The sequence below is a fragment of the Channa argus genome, chromosome 3 (assembly GCF_033026475.1).
Source record: "Channa argus isolate prfri chromosome 3, Channa argus male v1.0, whole genome shotgun sequence".
Taxonomy (NCBI): Eukaryota; Metazoa; Chordata; class Actinopteri; order Anabantiformes; family Channidae; genus Channa; species Channa argus.
Genome location: NC_090199.1, coordinates 21691804 through 21716719, shown reverse-complemented (window position 1 = coordinate 21716719; position 24916 = coordinate 21691804). Strand labels below are relative to the sequence as shown.

Genomic DNA, 24916 nt, shown 5'->3' with positions numbered 1-24916 from the left:
AAACAAGACAAGTCAGTGATATGAAAAGAAGCTGGCATGTTTATAAATCAGACGGATCTTCTTTTTTTAATCTGGGCCTCTCTCCAATGCACCTGCAAAAGACAATCTTTAGGCTACATCTGAAAGTATTTTTAGGCCAGATGTTTAACTACTTTCTTTTTTCAGAAATGTCAGTGTACCTATTACTACTACAGATGGCTGCTTTTTTGGAGGGTGGATTAAAAAGCTGCTTACACGGGCTATAGACAAACTGTTATAAACTGTTAATTCTTTTTTATCTTTTTATCTACTGAAGTGCATTATAAGAGGAGGTGGTTCTAGTGTTTTTTAAAAATGAATGAGGGAGCCTCTTCTAATAATTTACTCCAGTATGACTCCACTACCCACTTTGACCTCAATATGATACACATAGTAGAATTCTCACCTTTCTGACAGTTTTAACCTAAAAACTGAGAAATTATAACCTTGTAAATGTAGAATTAATGGCAGAGCCACTGTATTGGCCACTGTAAGGCATTAAATTGCACAGGTGGTTAAAATGTGGTCCTGAGCAGTAGATAACAAGTAGGAATGATGTCACTGAATTGCTCAAAAGAAAATTGCAGGGTGCAGAAACAGTCAATACTACCACCTAGTGGTCAAAGCGCAAACCGCAAGAACGCGCCTTTGCTATTCCAGCTATGTAACATGTAAATGTACAGCAAGTTTAATGCTGTATTCCTGGAACAACAAGAAAAGCCCTTCTTCATTGGAGAACTCATGCATTATTTCAAGTTTGGTAAGTTCGATAACCTAGTACTCAAACTAGATAAACATGTATTCGTGATATATTGTATTACTGCAAGCAGTGCCCTTTTTTTGATTAATTTGCTTGGAGTTCTTTTTAATTGGGATATATTAGGGAAACTATTTACAATAGCTCTGCCTTGGAAAGAAACCGACCTTTTTTCACATGGTAATTGGTAATCATCTTAGCATGGTGACATTTGCTACTTAGCACTTCTCATGTGAGTACAACTGAGGCAACAACAACAACAACAATAATAACAATAATAATAATGATAATGCACACTGTGATTTACAATGCAAATACCATTTAATTATTGGCATATTTCAGAATACTGTAAAATAATTATTTTAAATACATATACACTAAGCCTATGTGTATCTACAGACAGGCATTTCACATTCAACTCCAGTTTCAGTGCAACGATGAACAAATGTCATCTTGTCAGATATTTTGTTCTTTACAGTCGTGAACGAGGAGCTACTGCTTAGAACTTCAGTATTTCATGTGTATAAATTTCACCTTCTTTATATTTAAGCTTCATTTATTCTATCCTTGTACTTTATCTGTTTTCGTCATTGCACAGATTGATGCCTGTGTCATGTAAAGTCACTGATCACCTTGTCACTTTTTTTCTCTAAATCAATCATCTCCACACACTAAGGTTGAATCTCACTGCAGGAGGAACTCCCTGAGGTCCTGCTCAGTGGTGCCAGTGTGAACCAGTTGGGAATGCATTGTCAAGAGACACAGGCACATGGTCTATAAAGGTACAATCAATGATAAATTCCAGATTAAGACAGCAAGGTCTACTCTGCTTGGGCTTGTTCAGTCTAACTCTCAATCCACTTGGCTACTGCTGGAGTTTCTTGCTTTAAAGGACAAATTATTTTAGGAACATATGATATTGAACTTGCTGGTATTTCAGTAATACAATTTATAATGGATAGATGTAGAAAGGGATACCTGAGTCAGTTAGATCTTGAACAGTTTTTTCTAGAGATGGACATTTTATAGCATTTTAATTAATCTGAATCCAGTTCTGAATTCACTTGTAGAATCTAAATTCTTTCAAATCTCACCTAGACCAATTCTCTCAGTAGCTAAAGCAACATAAACATCTTTATGTTTATGAAAAGATAATTGATATTAATGTAATATTTTCTGATCAAACTATTACACAATTGGAAGTGTGACCAATAACTTAAGCATAAAACTGATAGCGTCATCAGTTATTAGTTAAATATAGTTATTTAATACAACAATATTAATTCTAATATTATTTATTCCTAAGTCAATATCCATGAAATGACTTGTAGATGATACCCACTGTGCACTTAATGTTACCTATTGGTGACTTTGTTGTTGCACTGCTTTGTGTGTGCCCTCCTGCAAATATTAAAATGTCCAGCTGTTTTGTTAAATTGGAATGTTTAAGCTGGTCCGCTATGTTTGCTTACAACGTCACTGATTCACATCACCACAGATCTCCAAAAGGCAACTGACTGTCTGACGCCATCCTTAACATTAACACACCTTTAACACACATTTGTGCCAAGAAAGCTCAAGATACTATTTGACTCATCAGATAAAGAGGATTTATTCGTAGAATTCATCTCAGGTGCTCAGCAAAATATACTGGTTTGGAGTCTTGGGGCGGTGGGATGCATTCATGCTTTTGTCGGTGCAGCAGCAGCGGTAAGGATCCTGGTGAATCTTGGTTGACAATCAGAGTATGTGGCTTCATCCAAACATTCTGAAGAAACAGACCTGTCTGTGGTCACAGGGTGCTCAGAGCTGCCAGTGTTGATAGATAAAAGGCATTAAGGGGATTGGTGAGATGCACCCTACTGGTCTGGTGGTGTGTGATAGTTTGTGTCTGTGCACCCTGAAATGTGCCTGAGTGCATGTTTGAGTTTGTGTTTGTGTGTGAATGTCTTCAAGAGTTCAGGTTATATAGCAGCTGGTGTGTCTTCAGACAGACACAAAAACATCCAGTCCAAGTTTTATCCACTTTAAGTGTGCACACTGACATTAGACCAGGATCCAGTTCAAGCTTGTTCAAATTAGTCCATTGTAGTGAGCATAGTTTAATCCAAAAACAGCCCATTCTTTAGCTTCCCCCTGCAGACCAGAGGAAAAGGGTCTCAGAGGAAGGGGTTGTGGCTGTGTGTCTGTGTGTGAGTGCGTGGTACCAGCCGTGGAGAAAGGGGGAGAAGGGGCTGTGGAAGGTTGGAAGGAAGGTCTAGGAGTCCGGCAGGAGGTTGTGTGTAAGAGGAGGGGAGGATGGGTGGCTGGTGAATAAGGGGGAGAGGCAGGGACGGGCTGTAGGAGAGCATGTGGGGAGGCAGTGGGGATGTAGAGGATGGTCGCATTTGGTTAAGGGTGAGGCGAGGCTGGTCGCAGTGAAAGGGATTGTTGGGAGATGGAACACTCAGACCTGTAAAAAAAAGGGAATGTGTGATGTGGAAACCATGAAACATTATCACAGTGATTAAATATTTGACTTCTTTAATAGTTACCTGAGAGAAAGGGGTTGTTGTGCATCTTGCTGGGGGGGTTTGGGGGTATCAGGGCATCTAAATTGACCAGCGATGCCCCGGTAGGTCCTAGAAAGGCCTCTGGGGTCTGACACACACGTGTGGGTGGGGCACTGAGGGGAGGTGCTAGCCTGGACAAGTCAAACATCTCTGGGCTTGCTGACTCTCGTCCATTTACCTGAGGTTTCACCGGAGGATCTGTTCCAAAAGGATCAGGCTTGGAATCTGTTGTAGCAAACGGATCAGAGTCTGGCTTTACCCCAAACAGCTCTACATCTGAAGGGAAAAAAAAGGTTTTAAAAAGGCCATTGTTGATTTCCTATCATGTTAATTGACTCCTCAGATTAACACTGTGTACTCTTGCCATCAGCCCTCAGGTTGGGAGTTGGTATACAGTAAGAAGTGACAAAAAAACTTCTGGCTGATTGTACCTGTGGGACTGGCAGGTTGAGGGGAGGACACTTTAAGAACCTCCTGTTTAGGCTTCTCCTCATCCTGTCCAGTAAATGGATCTATTTCATTGCCTGCAAAGTAAAATGAAAAGAGGTAAAAAAAATGTATTATACTAAGAACACAATGCTCACAGTTCGGGATGGACACTGAAAACTACAGTTTCTGAAAGACACCATGGTCTGTTGGACTGTCCCACGCAGGATTGACAGGACTAGGGGAGACAGGTGCTGCTTCCCAGGGATCTGTGCGTGACTTTGCACATGGAACCCAATGCTTGGATGTGTTGGAGGAGGAAGGAGCCATCCAAGGACTACCAATCACAGGAGTGCTGGAGTGGACTGCTTTTAGAACACACAGACAAAACATCCAAAATCCCAAATCTCAGAAGATACAAAGATATGGCAGCTCTAGCATCTTGGAACCTTTTTGTGTGTAGATGTGTTTGTGTGGTGACCCACCCACCTACAGTCTCCCAGGGGTCAGAGGTGACATCACAGGCGGGCTGAGCAGAGTTCCATGGGTCAGTGGGGGAAGCCGGGGGCTCGGACGAGGTGCCAAATATGTCTACCAGGTCCAACATGGCCGACTACAGACAGAACAAAAAGTCTGATGAGATCTGCGATACACTTCCTGTGACTGTGTAAAACTTTACCACCAGTGCTGCTCCCAGTGAACCAATACTCACTATAATCTACATTCCTACTACTGATTGTGAGCCTGCCACAACATGACCCCTGGTCATGACGTATTTATATTGAGATTTTTTATATTGACTTTTTGTTTTTCATTCTGTACAGAAATTCTTGCCGCACACGTGCATGCTTTTGCTGCTGCTGTAACATGGAAATGTACCCACTGGTTTATCTTATGTCTTCTCTTATCTCTTAGTGCATGTGAGAATGACTGTTGAATGAAGCAGAATTCGAAATTACGGGACAAGATTCATTTATTGTGTCTTCGTGACACACAATTTTAAAAAGTTGTTTTTTAAAAAGGCAATGCACGTTTATTTGAGCATGAATATGTAGAGTAAAAACACTGCAGCAGTACGTAGCAGCACAGCAGGGACATGTTGTAGGGCCCCAGTTTTACAGACTCTAATATCCTGTAACAGAAAAACAATACACAGATGTTTTGGTATCATATGTGACTGTTGTTTAGCATTGGTGTATGCAGTCTGCAAGAAATGAGATTATATAACATAATGCAGTGAAAGTGCCGGAGGAAATTCAGAGACAGTCTAATAGATTCATAAATTTGTCAGGCTGCATCTGGAGTCGGTCGTCTAAATTTCCCTGCAGAGCAGCATCTCACAGCAGAGCAGACAGCACTACAGTCTGTTCAGAAAACTTTGTTTATTGTGCCAACTAAAACCCCCTGCACATGTGGGATCTTTGTAACAACACTGGGGCATTTACATTTATGCGCATGCAGTGAAGAATGTTATCTGCTGATTAAACCATTTTAATCATCAGCTGCTTTATTTCATAGATTATCTGTCTTATCATGAGAAAATGTTTTTCACATGTGATGCAATGTGTAAACAATGTGGGGACGACAACATGTTGTGTTTATAAATAATATTAAAACCGTACTAAAATAAAGCAAAAGAGAAATATCTAAAATATATTTTTTGGGGATGTCTATTATTGTGCCCACCAGAGAACCAAGAGCTCTCCTTTAATTCAATCCTTATGTTCATATTTCTTCCACAGAGGAAGTACAACATGATCACAGTAAGACTATATTACGAACAATTACCACAGCCTCTCCACCTTTCATCCTGGGCCTTCTGTAACAAAACCGCGGGGATCTTTACATAAAAGACAGCTGGTGACTCTGACTGGCTTGTTGACACGGCAATGAGTAAGGGAGCCGGTGTGCTATGAGGTAAGGACCCTTTCAGGTAAATGTCATGCTAAACTAAAGATTAGACAGGATAAGACAGTGTCATTATTATTCAGCAGGCAACTCTTTCTCCCCCCTCTGCTCTCAAACCTCCCTCATTATGCTGATCTATGTCTTTTTGTCTCATTTTCCTCCCTGTGCTACAATCCACGCCATAAACACTCTGCTGCATTCTCTAAATGCCTGCCAGCAACCGCCTACGTATGGACTCGCCCACCTCATCATGCAAATGCACACTCATGTACCATGCATGCACCCACGCGTATACCATACAGCACACACACACGTTTTAAAACTCACCTCTCGTGTCCCTGACTGGCTCTCTCTCCGGCTCTCATCCAGGGCCTTCTGTAACAGAGACTCGTCTCCTTGGCGACAGCGCTGCTCCTGCAGGGGCGGCATTGTGACATCATCAATATTATCGCCACGGCAGTGAGCATAGACACACACAAACACCTAAACACACACAAGCATTGGAGAAACACAATGTGGCTTATTTCAGTAAAAGGCAGTGATACTGAGTTAACAAAGAGCCAGGGCTGTTTTACAGCAAAGCAGGGAGAGAGAGACTACAGACGAGATTTTCTTAATACTTGCTAAACGAAAATACATTTCCTCTGTTAAAAACGAAGAGAGGAGAAAGTTGAGGGGAACACATTGTGTGTAGTCAAGGTCCTGGAAAGGACAAAAGAGACTGAGGAAGGAGTTTGGTTGAACTTTATTAGCTCTCCAGAGAAGCCTTTTAGTTAAATATAGGAGTTTGTGGTCAAATACACAAAGGACACACAGATAGAGGGTTAATAAATGTTGACAAAAACTTATATAGTGTGTGGCTGCTCACGCTCCTTTTGATTAAGGCTTAAAGTAATTTGTAGTTGCATGTCTTCATCCATCTCTATGGTAACAGGGGAAGTAAGGGCTAGCTAGATGAAGGTGGGCGAACAATCAGAATGTTTGTAATAAAATTTCCATTATTGGCACCATTCACAGGCAATAGGATGTGTGGGGCTCCATTACAGATAAAATGCGTGTGTTTGTGTTTGTGTGAAGAGCAGTGGGGAGGGAACACTGGAGAGTACACATTATCATAATACGCGTGTGTTGTTTTACCTTCTGACTCTCCTCCCTGCTCATAGCTAAAGCCAGCTGGAGCTGCAGCTCCTCCTCACCGCTGGTCTGAGGTCGAGCCTGCTCTAGGTCTGAGGCAGCGCGAGGAGATGAGGACGAGGCTACGAAGGGAACACGTGAGGAAGGGGAAGGAATAAGGAGTGTGTGGAAAGAAACGGTCAGATTGATGTGGACCAAAGGGAGAGTGTGATTTAAATGTTAACACATAAATCATGGGTTGAAGCTGTTTCTGATTTGATGCTTTTTTCAGTTTTACTTCTAAACTTCTCAACTTGTATCACCACATAGTGACTGTAACACCCTAACTAACAGCAATGTAATTTCCACACTGATAAAATGTCAAGAGAGCTGGAAATAAAGTCAGGACGCACAGAATTAAAGAGCCACAAAAAACTATTAACAAGTATAAAATATGTGGTTGAGGTTATGTGGTTATCTTGTAGCATTATTTTGTTATTTGCACCTGATTTAATCCATGTAAACCCAGTGGATGGTCGTGCGTGACCCCACTGTGCACTAACGTATGTGGCTGCCTTCCTTCAGAAGGAGAGGAGAACAAAACAATCACCTCAGTCAATTAATCATATCAATGTGTAAATCGTCAGGGAGCGCTTCCAATGGGACAATGTTACCAAATACACCTCAAACTAGAGTGGCTGTCACAGTCACCTGACTGAACCTCCTTTTTCAAATCTCTGAAAGAATTTAAAGAAGGTACACATGCAGTACACAAAACTAAGAATATAAGTAAACCTGGAGGCCATTGCACATGAGGAATGGCCTAAGATCCAAGTGCAAGTGGCTGGTGTCTGGCTATGCATCACGTTTGCAGCAGGTCAAAGGGTGTACTAAGTACCGAAGACACTTGTCATGAAGGGGTTAACAACACTCACAGTTAAAGGAGCATGGAGAGCCTCTGGAGCGGCTGAACTCCTCCCCGTACAGCACAGCCATGCTGGGCTGACTTGTTCGCCTGCCTGGGTGGTAAGATGGGGGCACACCTCCGTACACACCTCCACCTCCTCCGCTGCCTCCCCCAGCCATTCGCTCCTTGGTCTTTAGGGCCTGGCTTCTCTCCTGGCGAAGCCGCTCCTCGTCCCGGAGGAGACACACCAGCTGGCGTGCTTTTTCCCTCACGTTGGCCCCTTGGTCTCTGCCGTCACGGTCTATGTACTGGAAGTCACGCAGCGTCTGAACCACACACAGTCAAAGAGGAAGTCTCAATAATGTGATCCTTGATGCTCCAAATTGCCATGAAGTAACACAATCCTTTGTGTTTAGAAAATGTATTAGAAAGTTGTTTTGTTGTTTTTTATTGTAAATTTTGAATCATGTTTGTATACTGACAAAGCAATTCTAACCCAAACCAGGAAAACAGCGAAAAGAAGTTCCTACTCTTTTCCGTTAAAATACAGTGTTTTTAAAATAGACCTAAAAGAAGAGTAGTATTCACTAGTATTCTCAAGGTGTTTCTACTGCTAAGGTTCTCCTCTAGTTACAAACCAGTACCTGAATGGTGAATGCGTTCTCACGGCACTGTTGGGCCACTCTCTCTGATCCTGTCTTCAGCAGGTAATCCAGCAGAGTCAGGGCCTGGAGGCAAATGCTCAATTATGACACTGATACCGCAAAATCAGTCCTTTGTTACATCTCTGCTCTACATACTGTATCTGAAATGTTTATTTAGAGCTATTATTTAGAGATATTATAGAACATTAGTGATTTAATGACACTGCTAGGGGAAGTGGTGCTGAAAGGCCAGGACGAATGTAAAGGTAATATATTAGAAGCTAAACTTGAATCATTTGCGGGGTCACCTTGTAGACGTGTCTCCAGTTCTTGCCGCTGTCATTGAGGCGTTTCCACACCATGCCCATGACCTCCGCAAACGCCACCACATTAAAGGTCAAGTCTGCGATCTCGGACATGAGAGACGAGGATGGGCCCCATGGATCATTTGAAGTGGCCTCCCGAACCTACATGTCATGCAGAAGAACAACATGCATAAAATGTTCTCAGAGAAGTGCGTTGGCTGTCATATAACACAGAAGCTCAGAAGACCGGAAAGCTTTGCTCTGTTGTGTTTGATCTAGTATGACTCAACATTAAAGTACATTTAAGAGAGCTAAAAATGGGACACACAAACTTTTGAATGAAAGTTATTCTACACCAGTGACACTTGATGAGAATACACTTTATTCAAAATACCTTGATCTCTGCTTCTGAATAGTTGTGCACGATATTCTTCACCTGCCGGCGCAGGGCTGAGGTTGTCATGGTGACAGTTGATAGAAGATGCGAAGGGATAGAAAGTGGAGAAAAAACACTCAACAGGTGGAGAAAGGGGGGAAACGGGGACTGAAAGAGGAGAAGAGGGAAGAGGTAATTTTGGCAATGAAGGCTCCTCTTCTCTGTCAGGAGTTACAGGATACCCCTGTATGAAAGAGATGAAGACTATATATAACTGAAATCTATACACAAATCTATGGGAGGTTAATCTGATTGGACAGAAACATTAAAGCTGCACATGTCTGTAGCCTATATTTGTACAAATTTGAACAAACTAGCACCATTAAAAGTATATTAAGGAGTTATGAGAAGTTCCTGTCTGCGATGTTCCCATTGATACGCAGACATCACTGGAATAATCAGAAATACTGTAGATGAGAAATGTTTAATACAAGAAAACATAAATACATCATGATTCTCAATGCAAAATTTGGACTCTTTTTTTCATTGATTTCTTATTCACATTTACCAGTATGTTTAACACTTTAGTGTGTAACTTTTACAGTGTTCCTTATCCTTATCATGCTAACATTTCGTAGGTATCTGCTCATAAACAAGTTTTATGAGTTTCATGTGTACCTGGGAGTTGATAATGGCGCTTAATGGAAAACGTGATCATCACCAAAATGAATACATTCCTCCTGAAGTGAACATGGGTGTGTATTTAAACTTCCACACTAATACACCTAGCTGTTGAGCCATTTACCTCCACAAATGTCAACTACATGGTGGTGTTAAGAGGAAAAATGAGGTATTCACCACAGTGATTCAACCTCAAGGGACCAAGAATGTCAGAGAATTATACACTAATTAATAGTTGTTGAGCTAGTTCAACAATAGATTGCCACTCCCGTCCATTAGACCACACTGCTATGGCTAACAATGAGTCAATTCAATGATTTTATGTCTTTAATATCTAGTTAATATGAACAAGCTAGTGATTTAAACAATGAATGATTATTGACTCCATGACTGGCTCACAATTGGTGCCTCCTCAGAAGAAGTAGGTCATTGCAAAGCTAAGACGTCTAATGAAGCTTTTTAGTAGCTTATTTAATACACACACACACACACACACGTACCTGCAGTGGCCTGTGTGCACATAGACATGCAAACCATTTTTCCTCTCAAAATTCATATTTTTGTAAAAAGTCACAAGGGAACTGAACATTAATGGTTTCTGTAGAACTTGTCACCCTGCTTGTTACAATAAGCCTTCACAGACACAGGACATCATTAAATAACTAAACCAAAGCTGGGGTGACCTCAGAAAACCTAACTTCTTCTCTCAGCTCCAATGTGGTATAGACGAAAATGCACAATGCGACTTATTAAGAACTAACTTCAGCTGAGTATAAATGTGTGTCTACTGGTTACCTTTAAAGATTTCTAACACCTTTCACAATCGTGTTCAGGCTTTATTTGGACAAAGCACAATGCATTTTCTGCTTACCGGGGAGTGGGAGCCACCGTAATTTGGGTTGCATCACATGTGTAATGGGGAATGAATTGAAACTATATACGCCAAAATTGGTATTGTCCTTGCAAAAAGCTGAATTGGTTGAACTTGGCAAAGCATAAAACATGTCTTTATGGCCCTCCTTTTTTTTATGTCATAGTTCACAGCTGCTCCACAACAGTTCATTGAGGTTGCCACAGTGAAACAAGTTACAGGATGCCTCATCCTCCTAAAAAGCAAACATCAGCAGAAGCATAGAGGGCCTGAGATGCACAGAGCAGGGACACAGAAGGAAACCTCTGAGAGCTGAGTGAGGGAGAGACTGAAGGGCATATGGAGGAAAAGGAAGCTCAGCAACTTCAAGCAGTATCACCTTTCTGCAGAATCATCTTCCTAGATATAAACATGGACACATGCACACAGTTATTAAAAGCTGCGGCTGTTTATTGTATGATGTTTTGGAAACTATTGCTCGCTAACCTTCACACAACAACGGATAATTCACATTGTGGCCGTTGCAGTGATTGATCTTTCTGTAAGTGGGATCAGCTGTAAGAGAGAGATAGAGAGAGGACAGTATGTGGAGCTATAGATTCTCAATTACATCCACCTCTGTAATAAAGGAATTTCATAGTTTCTGCAGTATTGTGAAACCTGAAACAAGCGGGTGCTGTTGGCCCCCAGGTCAGTATTATACTTTACATTTTCTGTTTTACATCTTGGTCAATCTGTCTGATTAGGACATACAGTAACCAGTGAAAGTCACACAAAACAACAATACGATAATCATAATTACTTCATATGGAGATAACTTGACATGCCAAAAAGCTACGAAAAAGTTCAGATATAATGAAAGTTGTCTAACAGTGGCATCAAAAATCCTGTACATGAATCCAGACACTTTAAAAAAATATAAGTTAAATCCAACCTGAAGAAGATATCTCTCATATTTTGTAGTGATAAACAAATTATGTATTTTATGGAGTCTCAGAAGAGCGAAGATAGCATTGATAAAATCATCCAGAGATAAACTGTGGAGTAATGAATAATCGACCATGCACCTCTGACCGCCCCACACTGCTTCACATCTGGGAGCATTTTCTCATTCGCGACTATAAGCTCTAAACTTAAACGTTTCGTGTCGGTGTAATAACTTGACTCCACTCTGAGTAACCTGCCTGTCACCAAAACAAGATGAACCCACTCCAACTACAGTCACCTGATGAAACCATCAGCTCAAAGTCGTGATGCTCTGATCTCCAGGGAGATAGTGTCTGTTGACACGAGTCACGACTTAAATGTCACAATGCAAAATCTGCTTTAACTAATTTGCTAAAAATATTATGACATATCTGCTGTAAAAATGCAAGTTTACACACATAGTCCGGTCGGTGTCGAATTGCTCAAACACACACATTTTCGTCTAGGTTTATGGATGCGCATGCGTGCTGTGGAGGCAGGTGTACTGTATTTTTCAGGTGGCGATGGAGAAGAGAGAGGGCGCCCATTGTCGGGCTGCGTAATCCATTTACCCGAACTCCCCAGCATCACTAAACACACACACGCCCCCTCTTGCGGCGAATCCCCTTTGCTTGTTGCCATGTGTAGGCTAACTACTTCTGGAATTGTCTGTTATATGAAGATATGGCTGCATATCCCTAAAGCCTACATTGTAGCTTGCACATAGAAATCTGCGCTCAAGAGGAGAAATCAGAGGCAAAAGGCCCAGGAACTGCATCCCTCATTTCTACAACATGCGGCTTACCTTTATCCATTGCTCATCTCTCCCCTTGTCCACTGAGCATCCTCGCCTCCCTGCTCTCCTGTTCAGACTCGAAAATATCCCCTGCTCCCTACAACTGCTATCTGGCAAACGTGAGAGAAGAGCTGAACAGTGCGTGTTCGGGGATCCTTGAATGGGAATGTCAGCGTCTGTATCCTGGCCTACCCTGGATGATGCGAACCGCTCTGCAAGGCAGTCAGTGGTGAAATCCGCATAGGACAATGATAAAGCCACAGCGCACGGTTCACTCTCTCCCTCTCTTCTCAGCCACACACGCATACGGCACGGGCCGGCCAGGCACGCACGGAGCACAGCAATCACAACCAGGATCGCAAGAGAGAGGCGGGGACGGGGGCGCGTCGTTTGCAGAGTCAGCGGCACCGTTAACCCTCTATCATCTGCTCAAGTGATTGTTAGAGATTGAAAGAAAAATACTCCACACCCACTGCACGACAGGAACAAAAAGTTTAGTTTGTTGTAGTATGAAGTTTGTTAATGTGCTCTATTTATGATAGACATTGATTTTCACCGTTAACCGTTTTAAGATTTAACAAAAATCCTAAATACAACACAAATTAAGGTATTTTACTTGAGAGGTGATATTTAAATTTACGATAAAGACTGCGACTCCCTGTGTGCTGGGAAGGGAAGTTTCTAGCTTTGTGGGGGCCCGATTATGTTTGGGGGTCCCTAGTTTGTTAAACTACGATGAAGAGAGTCCTGACCCTTTAGAGGATCCACGGAGATGCCACAGTCCGTTACAGCAAAACAGGCTACAGTAATGAAAACCTCTCATATTAAAATTAAACATCTTAAGTTGAGCCACTCAAGCCAGTTAAACCGATAAGATATTATAATACAAGGAAATCCAATCCTCTATACATCTATAAACAAAACAGATATTAAGAGTTTTTAAAAATGTTTACTTTTAATTCTGAAAAGCGAGAATACAACTCAAGCAACACAACCCAAAACAATATACATGAATACATAACGTGGGCCAAGCCAAAGATCAACAGAGACTAAATTATGCTATTAGTTACAGTAAAAAACACAATGAGCCAGCATCCATTTCAATGTGCAAACAATAAAAACAAAAAAACTTGTAAGAATAAAACTAATATTGGAGTTCAGAACCATTTTGAATCCATCGCTGTTTGTTTGGCCATTGCACAGGATATTAAGAAATCAACATGTTGCCTGGAACAAAAATACAATAAACCAGCATCTAAGGCAACAATGAAAACAAACCAACCAAATATAATGCTAATGCTGTATTTTAAAAGGAAACATAAAACTGTATAACATAACCAAACTACTTAGTGATCAGTGTATTTAACATCATACTCTTGGACTTCACCTATATATTTTTTTAGTGGGCAGAACTAATAGTCATATATAGTTTACATTACACTTACTTTAAGTTTATAATATTATGGTTAATTTGAATAAAACAAAGTATTATATCAAAAGCCTAACAGTGGCAGGAATGTTCAAATAACCAACTGTATTGTCACAATAAATATTCTAATAAATGTGGCAAAGAGGGATACTGCACCTAACTCAGTAGAGTTAGCAATGATGCACTGCCACAATAGTCCAAAATAATCCACAATTTGCCTAATATTTATTAGTCCCTAATTAGAGGCCTACAAAAACCAAACAAAACTTAAAAAAGTGAATCCTAAAGTAATGTTATCTGAGAAAACCTCCACTGGACAATGACACGCTATCCCTGCTACAATCTGAATCTTATTTTTAGGCATATAATGGATTCAACAAACCCACGACAGAGCTGCAGATGAAGACAGGTAAATTTAATTCTCCTCAGATGAGGCTGAACATGCCGCTTTGGGGCCCCCCGGTGGCTTGGGGTGTTGAGTCCCTGTGTGTTAATAGTGTGTGTCCTGCTTATATCCCTCATCCATCAGATCACACAGTGTGTCCACCAGGTCTTCCATCAGAGCATAGACCTGCCAGATAGATAAACAGATTTCTACACAGGGTTTTGAAATACCTTAAAGGGTCCCGAAATACAGTATCCTATATTTCCCACATATTCAACTCAGATTGAAGTTTAATTCAGATTGTCTTTATTGAAACAGCAGAGGCTAAGATATACAGTGCTAACTGTTAATTCTGGGTTTTGGTCAAATTCCCTTTCTGCCGCCCAAATGCTCACTTCATTCAAACCCTAAACCTCAGGTTTGTAAAGCACCTTGGAAAACTCCAGATCCAGATAACACATTCTCTAGCTGTTCTCCGAGTAAACTGAACATAGTGTATAAAATCAGTAGCATGTCCTATTAAAATAAAGACCGTATGGAAAGATAACTCAGTGACTTGCCTTTTTGTGGAGAAGCCTTGTGTAAATGTTTATCACCGCTGGCTCTAAATTTTGGTCCTTGGGAGATTGTTGAATGATGAGATCTGGATGGGTATCACTCAGCGAGGCGGACTCCTTCCCTTGCCTTTCCTTTGCTTTTCCTTTACCCACATCCTCCTTTTTTTTCCCCTTCTTTTTGCTCTCCTATGTTTAAAAGATGAACAGATGGACAGATGTTTGATGGCGCATATGAGAGATTATTGTTCGTATTTACAGGTGTAGAGTTTTTACTAAATACTGCTGGTGTAAAGTGTGGTGTAGATCCCACATCGTGTAAAACTACTTCTGTCTACTAAATTTATGGCATGCAATTTATTGGATGCCATGTATATAGCTATATGTATACCACAGACGGATCAGATCTAGGTGCTATTACTTTATACCCTTGGCACACAGTCAGAGAGCCGGTGCACATTTTCTCACAATATACTGTTACCATGGTACCTGTGATTAATAGGCTGTACCTCACCTATGACTCAACAGTCACACAGAGGAGAAAATCACTTAGCAAAACATACAGTCATACTGGCAAGACAGGGTCTTTAATCTGTTTCATATTTTAAGACACCATCAGTTTCTTGATGGCTGACAATGGAGGCATCACCTTTGGACAGGAGTGCTAACTGGTTCCAGGCCAGATTTATGTGGAGCTTAGCTCATCAGCTCTATTAGAACACCTCATTAGAATAATTTGTGGTAATGGAAAGCAATGAATGGGTACTAAATGGTAATGGTTTACTTGTTATCTCACCAAACCAGTAAAGATGCTACTATATTGTACTGATTAGCTACTACATTGGCCTCTAAATTTTGTCTCCTTCATTTAGTGGGGGGACTGCCTGAGTAATGGCTGTTTAAATACTACAAATCCACTAATCTGGAGAACAGAACCAAGCACATTTAAGGAGTCATTTAGAGAAACTAGCACATAACAATGAAGGGTCTGTATATACTTGAGATGTCGTGTCAGACTTTAATCCAAATGTAATTTTACTGTCCTGTATTTAACTACATTAGGCCTCTGGGTGCTTCCTAAACATGACACATGAGTTAACAACCTGACCTCAATATTTTCTCAACATAAAGTAAACACACAAAGGCATTTGAGAGATCAGCTTACAACAAGAAAGAACAAGAGGGAATATCTGGTATTGTTTCTAATTTGCGGTTACTAGGAAGACACTTGAGAGGCGGGATGTCTGTGGATAAAAAAAGTTTTTTTACCCTCTTATGGAGTTTTTAAAACCACAGTACAACCAAATATGAAAATGCTAGTAATTAGACCGTCTCTGTAGGTTTCTGTGGTCAGCAAAAGACTGTGTGCTGGAACATGTGGCCAGATAAATGAACAATGAAATGACTTAAGTTTGGATTTAAGTGATGCCTCATGTACAGTAATAAAAAAAATGTATGTATTGAAACAATGTGATTTTTCATTCGTGCTCACATATATAACATATTTGAATGTGCTGCCATCTTGTGGCAAATCACTTTTTTATTCTGCATTTCTTTTGCATTTGTTTCTCTCAATTACAGTTCTTACCTCCACTGATTTTTCTGTTGTTGCTAACTTGGATTCTCCTTTGTTGTTGTCCTTTAATGTAGATTTTATCCCTCTCCTTTCAGGTGTAGCAGGTGTTACTCCTTTTCTCTCACTTTTCTCATCTATATTTAAAGTATCTGTCAAATCTGTAATGTAACCACATAGTTGTGAGTAGCATCAATATCCTCACTAATCGATTACATGTCTGAGTGAAAGTGAGTCTCACCAGTGTCAGAGATAAAGCATTCATCCTTCTTATCAATCCATGTTTCTCTCCCTGGGAGGTCTAGCAGGTTTCTCAACCACATGGCCTCAGCATCCATGGTGTCCAGCAGTTTCCTCCACAGCTGCTGCCTGCAGGGGGCACCACACACAATCATAACCACAGCATTTATATAACAGAAAAAGAGGTAAATGACTTGTTTTTTGATGCCTCACCCAATAGTTGATACTGTTAGGTGGACATGTTTCACTTCAAAAGTTTCAGATAACTGCAGAACCAGGGAGTTGAGTTGACTCAGGCTCTTTTCTCTGGTGATGGTGTTCTGAATTGACTCTTGCTCCGGCAGAGACAACAGAACCTAATGTATGGTTTTAAAAGAGAGGAAAAAAGTTTTTTTCATACATCATCTCTATATGAACATGTACAGAAAAGGTGAACTCTGCACCCTGAGCCTACTGAGACCCTAACCTTTAATCACTAAATGTACTAGTACTATATGTGTACTGTTGATGTATTGAGAAAGAGTAATGATCACTACATACAGTACTGTAATGTTACCTTTTGTAGTGTATCAACAGAGAGATCCCAGGTGCATCCTGGATTCGCTTCTTGCCACAATCTCGTTAGATCCTCCACTGGCTCATCAAAGTATTGCAACTGAAACAATTTGCGGAGCTGTACATTTACTGAAATTAATGCTGACAATCAAGGATGACAATAACCACTGATGGTTATTCTGTTTCCAGATACAATCTGTGCCATCGTTTGTTGTGATGTGATCACATGAAATGGAAAAAATAATCCTAATAATGACATATGTGACTCTATGAGAAAAGGTCTGCAATTTATATCAGTTACACATATCAGTAACACAAGGTACTTCAAGTTTAATGTCTGGCTACACTTTTTAGTGGAGTTTCCAGTCATTCTTTCCTATGTCTATTTGGAACTAGCTTAGGAGACTTGCCATATATGCACTAGAAAGCAATCTAATGAGCCATTCATTTAACCCACTGCCATGGCGACATCTCTTCAGTTCAGTGTTACAGCAGCATTTAAGTTCTATTATAAGGTATTGAGCCCCCAGTATATTTTGATGGCAATAATATAATTACGATGTGTTTAGTGAATAGGGACTTACATAAAGTCCAGGTTTGGGAGCTGGACTCCCAAATGGATAAATAAATGGAGCCATTAATGGTCAATCTCACACTAAACATGTGACTAAGATTCTGACTCAAATGAACATGAATAAAATCAGAACTGTGTTCTACATCAGCGGTAGATGAAATCGAGCCACCCTGATGTACAACCAATATTACAAACTACATATGGAATAATGGAAATGCAACCATTAGACATCACACCCAATCCTTCACTGTTGGCACTACTGAGGTCCAAGTGTGTACAAATAATAATTTAATAAATAAACAAACCCAATCCCATCATTGATAACCAATAAAAGTATAAGGTGCTTTAAGAAAACTGCCTCCCTCTGCCAGATTTACCTTCGGGTTTTGACTTACAAACTCTTCTTCCTTGGTTATGTAGAGCTCCACAGGAGTGCTGGGTCTCTCTGGCGTATGGACACCCTGCAGCACCTCATGTACTATTGCCCGACACATTTTTACTGTCACTACTTTTTCCAGCTTTGTCTGTTCATGCAGAAACAAAAAAAAATTGTTTTTTTGTTAGTGGAAGCCTTACTTCCATGTCTCCAGATGTGTTCCTGTCTCAAAACATATTTAGACATTTTACTTGTAGACCACCTCTACGAAAAGCCTCTGATCTGCAGTTTTGTCCTGGTACAGAGCCACTCCCTTCAAAGTGACCTGCATTGGTGCTCCTTGCAGCAACACAGGGTGGGTGTTGAGCTGCCATATCTCAGTTGTGATACCTGGCTCCTCTGACTTAAATATAAACTCCACTTTTTGGGTTTCACCTGGAAGGATCACATCTGGATGGGAGGGGGAGCAAAATGGAAAGTCAGCTTATGCAGGGACGAACAGTTTGTGCTGTAAAACCAGCGACACAGGTGTCTGATTTTCTTTGTGTGTGTACCAGAGGAGGAGTTGAAGTAAAAGTGGAGACTCTTTGTTTGTGAATGCAGATTAGGAAAGCTGTTTGGCACTGGAAGCTGCTGCCAGCTGTAGAAGATGGCTGTGCTGCCCTCATTTTGTAGCTCAAGGTGGGATGAGGCTCTGTCTCCAGTTGGGGCCTCAAAGATTATTGTGGCATTAATTCCCACATCTCCCTAAGCAGTGAGAGTTGAAGGATGTCATTTGAAGCACAGGACATTACAGATCCAGATGTGTGTGTAACAAAATACAAAACATCCAGAGTTTTTACACAATCAAATTTACACATAAAGAAAAGGCTGCTGGGACTGTTAATGTGAAATTATTCATGGTATTGTTTGGTAAAACAGGAAAATGAAAGCATGGAGGGAAAAAGCATGGAAAATTACAAATAGTGTCTAACAAAAGGCCTTAAGCTGTTTGAGCTGAAAATGTATATTATGCCCAACCTGCCGTGCCAGAGCCATTTTGTACCTGGTTCGACGGAAAGTTTCCAGTCCATTTGGCAAGCTGACCACAGAATCTCAACGCCGGAATGAGCAAAGCATCTGAAACAACATCTTCATACTGTGCCAGGGGATCACTGTGGAAGACAACATCATGATAATAACACAGCATCTATGAGTTAATCATGAGTTAGTCATGCATCTGCATCTCAATTTTTTAGTTTGTTCCTTCAGGGCCCACAATCTGAGAACCAGTCTGAGCCTTTGACACCTTCCTAAATGAGATGGTCTAACCATGAGATGCTGCATTCAAAAGCTACTTGTGCAACTTCAGATTTTCCTGCTTAGCACTAATTAGCTGCCCTTGAATGGATAATGAGTAGTTTAAAAAGCAGTGGTAACTGAGGTCAAGTTTAATGACATCATAAGTTTAGACTATGTGACTAACGGTGAGGCCTTAAGCGACATGTAAATTAAAACAAATAACAGAAAAAACACGAAATAAAACAGTCGAGGTTTCATTAAATGGTGGAGATTTCGCTGTCTAACAAATAAGTTTAAATGAATGTTTAGCAACAATTGAATATTATCCAAACCAAATACCTGGTAAATGTGATGTGGTATACAAAAATATTAATTAATTATCAATGTGCCTGTGTTTTGTTTGGACCAAATATTAATCAAGTGTGCCTTATCTGAAAAGGTGGACTTTGCTCAGTATGTCTGGGAAATATGCAATAAATCCAAGGGGATAATATACAGGTTCTTACAGATTTTCTGTTTTCATCTCCTTGTGCTGCTCTTCCTCCTTCTCCAGTGAGGGACTTTGGCACACTGTAACAAAAGTAAATGGCTTGCTAGAGCCAATCACCTCCAGTCCATTGATGTCCTGAAATCAAAGTGACACTGAGTAGTACTTTTTGAAGGAGGTCAGGTTTCAATGTCCATTCTACATTTGGGGTCCTGCTGTTGAAAAGTATTACCCAACTTCCTTTCTGAAACAAATCAATGGATGTCCTGTCCTCTTGGATCCAGAGAGTACAGCCAGAACGGACAAAATTAGATGTCTAATCAAACCTTCAGTATAAGAGTACAAGGTGTTATGTAACATACTCTCCAGTTTTCCATGGCAAAATTAAAGGTGTGCACTAACCTTCAACCTTCTCCAACTCTACTGCTTAAGTAATACTTGTACATTAATTTCTCTTCTTTATTTTAGTTGCTTAACCTCCCTGACAATATTACACCACTGTCATGAGCTTTGTTCATTAGTTAGATACATCAGAAACAATGTGACTAACTAAGGGGTACTAGTACTGGTACTAGTAAAAGTACTAGTAAAAGTAAAAAATAAACAGACATGAATACACATAACTCATATTCAACACATAGATTCAAAATTGCATCTACGTGTTTACTGTGTCATGTTTTGTGGGCTTTTTTTTCACTACCTTCTCTCTTCATTTTTTACCACCTACTCTCCTTTCTCCTTTTTCTTGCTTAACAATTCCTCCCTGTCATCAACACATCTCCCTCTATCTTTCTATGTATGTCACAAAGCCACAGGGTAGTCTGTGGCTGACAGGACAATCTGTCTTTGTCTGTGTGTTTGTCAGAAGGTTCTTCAGACCTCAAATCACCTCAGCATCACATTAGACAACCAACACAACAGCACACTCCACCACTGTTTTCTCTCACATCAGTGGGATGTGTGTGTAAAAGAAAGAGTGAGGGAGCAGGGTGCTAGGTAATTTGAATAAAACTTCCCTTAATCAGTCCATGTTACTTAGGCTGTTAATAGGATTAAATGAGAACTGGCAGTGCACATTTGTGTTTACCCCAGAACCTCCTGCACCTCCTGATAGAGTCATTGTAATGCAGAAGGAGTTGTACACCACATTTGGTATCTTTTCTTGGACTCTGTTACTCCACAGATCTCAACATTGCCACTCTATGATTGGACACCTTCCAGATTTCATAACTGTGCCTTCTCTATGATAGCAGGTATGCCAACAGAAATGCTAAATGTACATTTTAGGAACAATCCAATTCATCATAACAATATGTGAGTGGATTTGTGCGTGTATATGTGTGTGCTTATGCATGTTTGCATAAATGCATACGTGCATTGGTGTAAGCGCACATGCAGGAACATCTGGTTGTTTGCAGTTCTTTCCCTGCATATAGAACCCAGAACAGCGTGCCCAAGGCTGGATGATCATTGGCTATTTGTGAAGATGCAGTCTGATTATGAGCAGCTAGTAGCTTCGGCAGCAAGAGACAGAATGTCCTAACGGGTTGAGCAGCTTTAGTGGGTTGTGTGGTTGGATGATGAGTGGTCCAATAAAAATGTTTGTGCTGAAACAATAGATCCAGAATGTAGATTTATGCTGTTTGTATGAAATTGTGTTCTTCTTGAGGTGAGGTGAAAAGGGAAAGGAGCATGCCGGCCAGCGTTTTAAAAACTATGGGAAGACAGTTGCTATAGTTTGAACCACTCCCTTACACTTTCCAAAGATGTCAGTATGACAGTGTCCATCTTGAACAAAGGTTCTTTTTCAGAAATCAAAGTCAAAGAAAATAAGAAATAAGCTCCAGATCTTCCCTGTTTGTTTTAGGTTTTCTTCAGTTTGAAAGAACTACTTTGATAATCAGGCCTGTGGGCTCTCTTGTTGAATATATAACTATTTACAATAAATGTTTTGTGCAATTAAAAACATAGACATTGAAACTTCCGGGAAAATTATATTGATATTTAGAAGGTGATGAATAAGGCAAATTGTTTTACCGGCTTTCTCATGTCCATGTCATTTAGAACTTCCCTGAGCTCCTGGCACTGTTGCTGCAGGTATGCACTACGATCCCAAGTCCGAGAACCTGAAATCAGATTCTCAGGACAAATGAATCCTAGAAGATAGAACAATTTTCAAAAACATAACATACAGTCAGCTTTATAAAGACAATGTGTTCATGTATGTAAGTTTGCTGGTGTCTCTTAAGGTCAATTTCTCTTAATCAAGTGCCAGGATTCATTCAGTCGCTTCCTTTTTGAAGGAACCCTTTCAAAAAGAGGATCACTGTCAACAAGGCTGAAAGAATGAGCTGGAATAAAGTGTAGGTGTCTGTGTCCACCTGATTCCTGCTGTATGCTGCTTGGTTGTCCCACATACGTAACAGCCTTTCTTCTACCCTGCTCTGTCTGAGTCAGAGTGGCTGTGATACCACTCATTTCATCGCCATAGTGCTGGGGGAGACTCCAAAACTCACTGCCCACACGGTAGCCCTGAGGCATACAAGCACGGACCCGCATTAGTGAAGGAAAATGGTGAGATAGTTAGATAGGTGATGGACAAATATAAAAGATATGAGCGTCCTTGATAGCTGATATGGTACACTGGAGAAAACAAACATTTGTCTTACATATCCAGAGTAGATGAGTGGCATGACCTGGTTTAGATATTCCCTCCACTCCTGAGTTTCTCTGAAATAGTAAGCTTTGTTCATCAGTAGGTTTTCCACTGGTCTGTCAAGCAAGTCTTTATGAGTTGTCAAAAACATAAGGTAAAGGGATAGACACAGAAAAGACATAAATTCAGACTTTTTTTTTGCTGAAAGCCACAATAAAGGCAAAGACTGGTATAATGATGCAAATTTGATGTTTTTCTGTATTCATGTTGTTGCACTCTATTTCTAATCACCAGATAAGAAGCCCTGCTGCCGTCTGCGCTCCCTCATATGTGTATACCAATGCTGCAGAGCATTCCTCTGGATGCTCCTTTGATCTGAGGGCTTCTCTATAATATCAGAGCGATGCCTCCCTGGAACGTCAGATGCAGTGTCTCTCTGGGACTCTGGTATTCGTTTTGCCAACTAGAAGATCGCAGTGAGATAGAAAAAGCCAAAGGTGACTATAAAGCAAAATCAGCGTCCACAGTACATGTGTTAGTTTACAGCCTATAAGCCAATAAAATGTGTTCTGAATTTACATCTGTCTCCCCTTTTGCCTCCAGATAATTTCTGAAATCTTCTAAAGTACCCAGGATGCTGTGTGGCAGAACCATTCCGTTGTCATCAAATCGAATGCCTTCAGGTCCTGGAAAGTATAGGGATGAAAATAAAACAAGACTGTTAGCCTTAATTATGCATATTACCACTACGATATTATCTCTTTTAGTCACAGCAATTATCCAAATACTGAATGATTTTTTCTATAATGGTAAGGGAATACAATTGACCTGCATAATTCAGGGGTGAAGAGTTGAGATTTTGTTTGACTGGAGGAGCCACAGTTCCTCGCACAGCATTTCCATCGCCATCAGCTAACTTTGTCTTACCCACACGTGCCATATGCACTGGTTTGTGATGGGCCTTTGGTGGCTTTGGTAAATGGAGCTGCAGTGATAATTATTACTCATTTTTTCATACAACTGTTATAATGTCGTGTAATACCATATATATTGTGATATGGGAACAGAATTCTTTTAAACTAATGTTAAATACTGCATGCGGATAAAGTATGTTTACTTTATTGAGATCCTTTGGGTGATTGGCCAGAGCCTGGATACTCCCGCCTTTAAGAGTAGAGTTCTTGAGGTGGTCATCGTCCAAGTTGAACAACTCCTCTGACGTTGTTTGCTTCTTTTGCTCTGGAGAAGAGAAAAAGAAAACAATGAATACTGTATGTGTGCTTTAGTACTTTTATTTTAGGTGAAACTGGTTATTTTGATGTTTAAAAAACATCAAATCATTACATAGAAAATATAATGAATGGTTAGTGCTTTATATTAATACACCGGTTATACCATCAAAATTGAAAAGAAATTCTACTTCGCTGTGCCCAAAGTAGCTACATAAGTGCTTACACACATATACAAATGCAGAGACAAAGAGAACGCTGGTATGGTTATGCAATTCTGTTAATTTGTCTTTATGCAACTGATTATTGTTTCCATGGCCACAACAACAATTGGCTGGTCTTTGGCTTTTGTGTATTGCTTCCGTTCCTGTGCTTACTTTCACAGAATCAGTGAAGTTTTAAAGGTAATTGCTTTGCTTTGCTGGAGGCCTTGGCACTTGCGGCAAGAAACATGCTACATCAATTTTATGTCTCTGCAAATGAAAAGCTGATAATACTGACCTACGCCTTCGTAAAGTCAGATTTTGTGTTTCGCCACATCAGATTACCAAAGATTTATTGCAAATTCAATATAACAACTGACATGTAACTAAGTGAAAGTGATTATTGTATTTACCTGCATTTTTGAGATATTTGTACTTTATTTGAATGTTTTTATTTTATGCTATTTAATACTTCTGCTCCCCAACATGTAAGTGGGAAATGTGCACTTTACTCCACTAATGCTATACAGAGCTTGTTTACCTAATATTTGCAACATTTGTGATATAAAGACTACTGTATAAACAATTATAAGCTAATAGCATACTTTTACTGGTAGTACTTCACCCAAGATGTTACGTTTCATAGTAGTCTCCACATGCAGGGATAGAGTAGACTTATCCATAGTCATCAGTGAAGCTCCTTAAACAGGTAACGCTAGGGAGGGTCTAGCCAAGCTCTTAGCATTAGCATTAGCCAACAACTGCACAGGAAGTGAAGAGAAGAGAACATAGAGAGATGTAAGATGTAGATGATGATGTAGCTGACCTGTTCCACTAAGCGACCGCAACTCCTTCTTCGTTGAAATGCCGCGACGCATTTGACCGTTTGATGGACGTAACTTAAGCTAACAGTTAGCAGTCCTGCTCAAAGGTAGTGCTGTGTTCACTTTCGTCGTAACCATGGAAACGGACTCCTCCTAAAACCTTAATCCTTTTCTTTCCTTTTTTTGCTTTTCTTCTCCTTGGGGAACAATGAAGTTCAGGTAAGTTCACA

The 24916-nt window shown here is 40.4% G+C and overlaps 2 protein-coding genes across 12 annotated transcripts; both read right to left on the bottom strand.

The window, feature by feature from the left end:
* Positions 1 to 2368: 2368 nt before the first annotated feature.
* epn3b (epsin 3b) lies at positions 2369 to 12708 on the bottom strand. 7 transcript variants are annotated; one of them, XM_067499117.1, is made up of 12 exons: positions 12330 to 12708; positions 9025 to 9174; positions 8634 to 8792; positions 8326 to 8409; positions 7710 to 8007; positions 6799 to 6917; positions 5989 to 6075; positions 4243 to 4366; positions 3954 to 4121; positions 3759 to 3851; positions 3310 to 3552; positions 2369 to 3227 (listed from the first exon to the last, which is right to left on the bottom strand). In XM_067499117.1, exons 1-12 carry the CDS (start codon positions 12624 to 12626, stop codon positions 2935 to 2937), a joined length of 2115 nt encoding a protein of 704 aa, XP_067355218.1. In that variant the 5' UTR covers positions 12627 to 12708; the 3' UTR covers positions 2369 to 2934. The 7 variants fall into 7 exon arrangements, with proteins under 7 accessions (XP_067355218.1, XP_067355216.1, XP_067355217.1 ...); XM_067499115.1 differs by having other exon boundaries at positions 3310 to 3603; positions 12330 to 12706; XM_067499116.1 differs by having other exon boundaries at positions 3310 to 3603; positions 3954 to 4118; positions 12330 to 12706.
* Positions 12709 to 13249: 541 nt separating this feature from the next.
* On the bottom strand, positions 13250 to 24899 carry mycbpap (mycbp associated protein). 5 transcript variants are annotated; one of them, XM_067497871.1, is made up of 19 exons: positions 24689 to 24899; positions 23548 to 23669; positions 23259 to 23415; positions 23010 to 23116; positions 22722 to 22893; positions 22444 to 22559; positions 22156 to 22306; positions 21812 to 21930; positions 19794 to 19912; positions 19052 to 19160; positions 18561 to 18753; positions 18269 to 18456; positions 18008 to 18154; positions 17058 to 17156; positions 16715 to 16857; positions 16503 to 16630; positions 16277 to 16422; positions 14695 to 14877; positions 13250 to 14320 (listed from the first exon to the last, which is right to left on the bottom strand). In XM_067497871.1, exons 1-19 carry the CDS (start codon positions 24738 to 24740, stop codon positions 14240 to 14242), a joined length of 2532 nt encoding a protein of 843 aa, XP_067353972.1. In that variant the 5' UTR covers positions 24741 to 24899; the 3' UTR covers positions 13250 to 14239. The 5 variants fall into 5 exon arrangements, with proteins under 5 accessions (XP_067353972.1, XP_067353974.1, XP_067353973.1 ...); XM_067497873.1 differs by lacking the exon at positions 24689 to 24899 and adding an exon at positions 24468 to 24671; XM_067497872.1 differs by lacking the exon at positions 23259 to 23415 and having other exon boundaries at positions 23060 to 23116.
* Positions 24900 to 24916: the final 17 nt, after the last annotated feature.

Coding starts and splice junctions, on each gene's coding strand:
- epn3b (XM_067499115.1), bottom strand. CDS start 12,626: ATGCGTGTGTGGCTGAGAAGAGAGGGAGAGAGTGAACCGTGCGCTGTG. Junction 3,852..3,953: donor GGACAGTCCAACAGACCATG/GTGTCTTTCAGA, acceptor TTTACTTTGCAG/GCAATGAAATAGATCCATTT. Junction 3,228..3,309: donor CAACAACCCCTTTCTCTCAG/GTAACTATTAAA, acceptor TTTTTTTTACAG/GTCTGAGTGTTCCATCTCCC.
- mycbpap (XM_067497871.1), bottom strand. CDS start 24,740: ATGCGTCGCGGCATTTCAACGAAGAAGGAGTTGCGGTCGCTTAGTGGA. Junction 23,670..24,688: donor GCGGTCGCTTAGTGGAACAG/GTCAGCTACATC, acceptor TCTCTTCTCCAG/AGCAAAAGAAGCAAACAACG. Junction 18,754..19,051: donor GAAACTTTCCGTCGAACCAG/GTACAAAATGGC, acceptor CTCACTGCTTAG/GGAGATGTGGGAATTAATGC.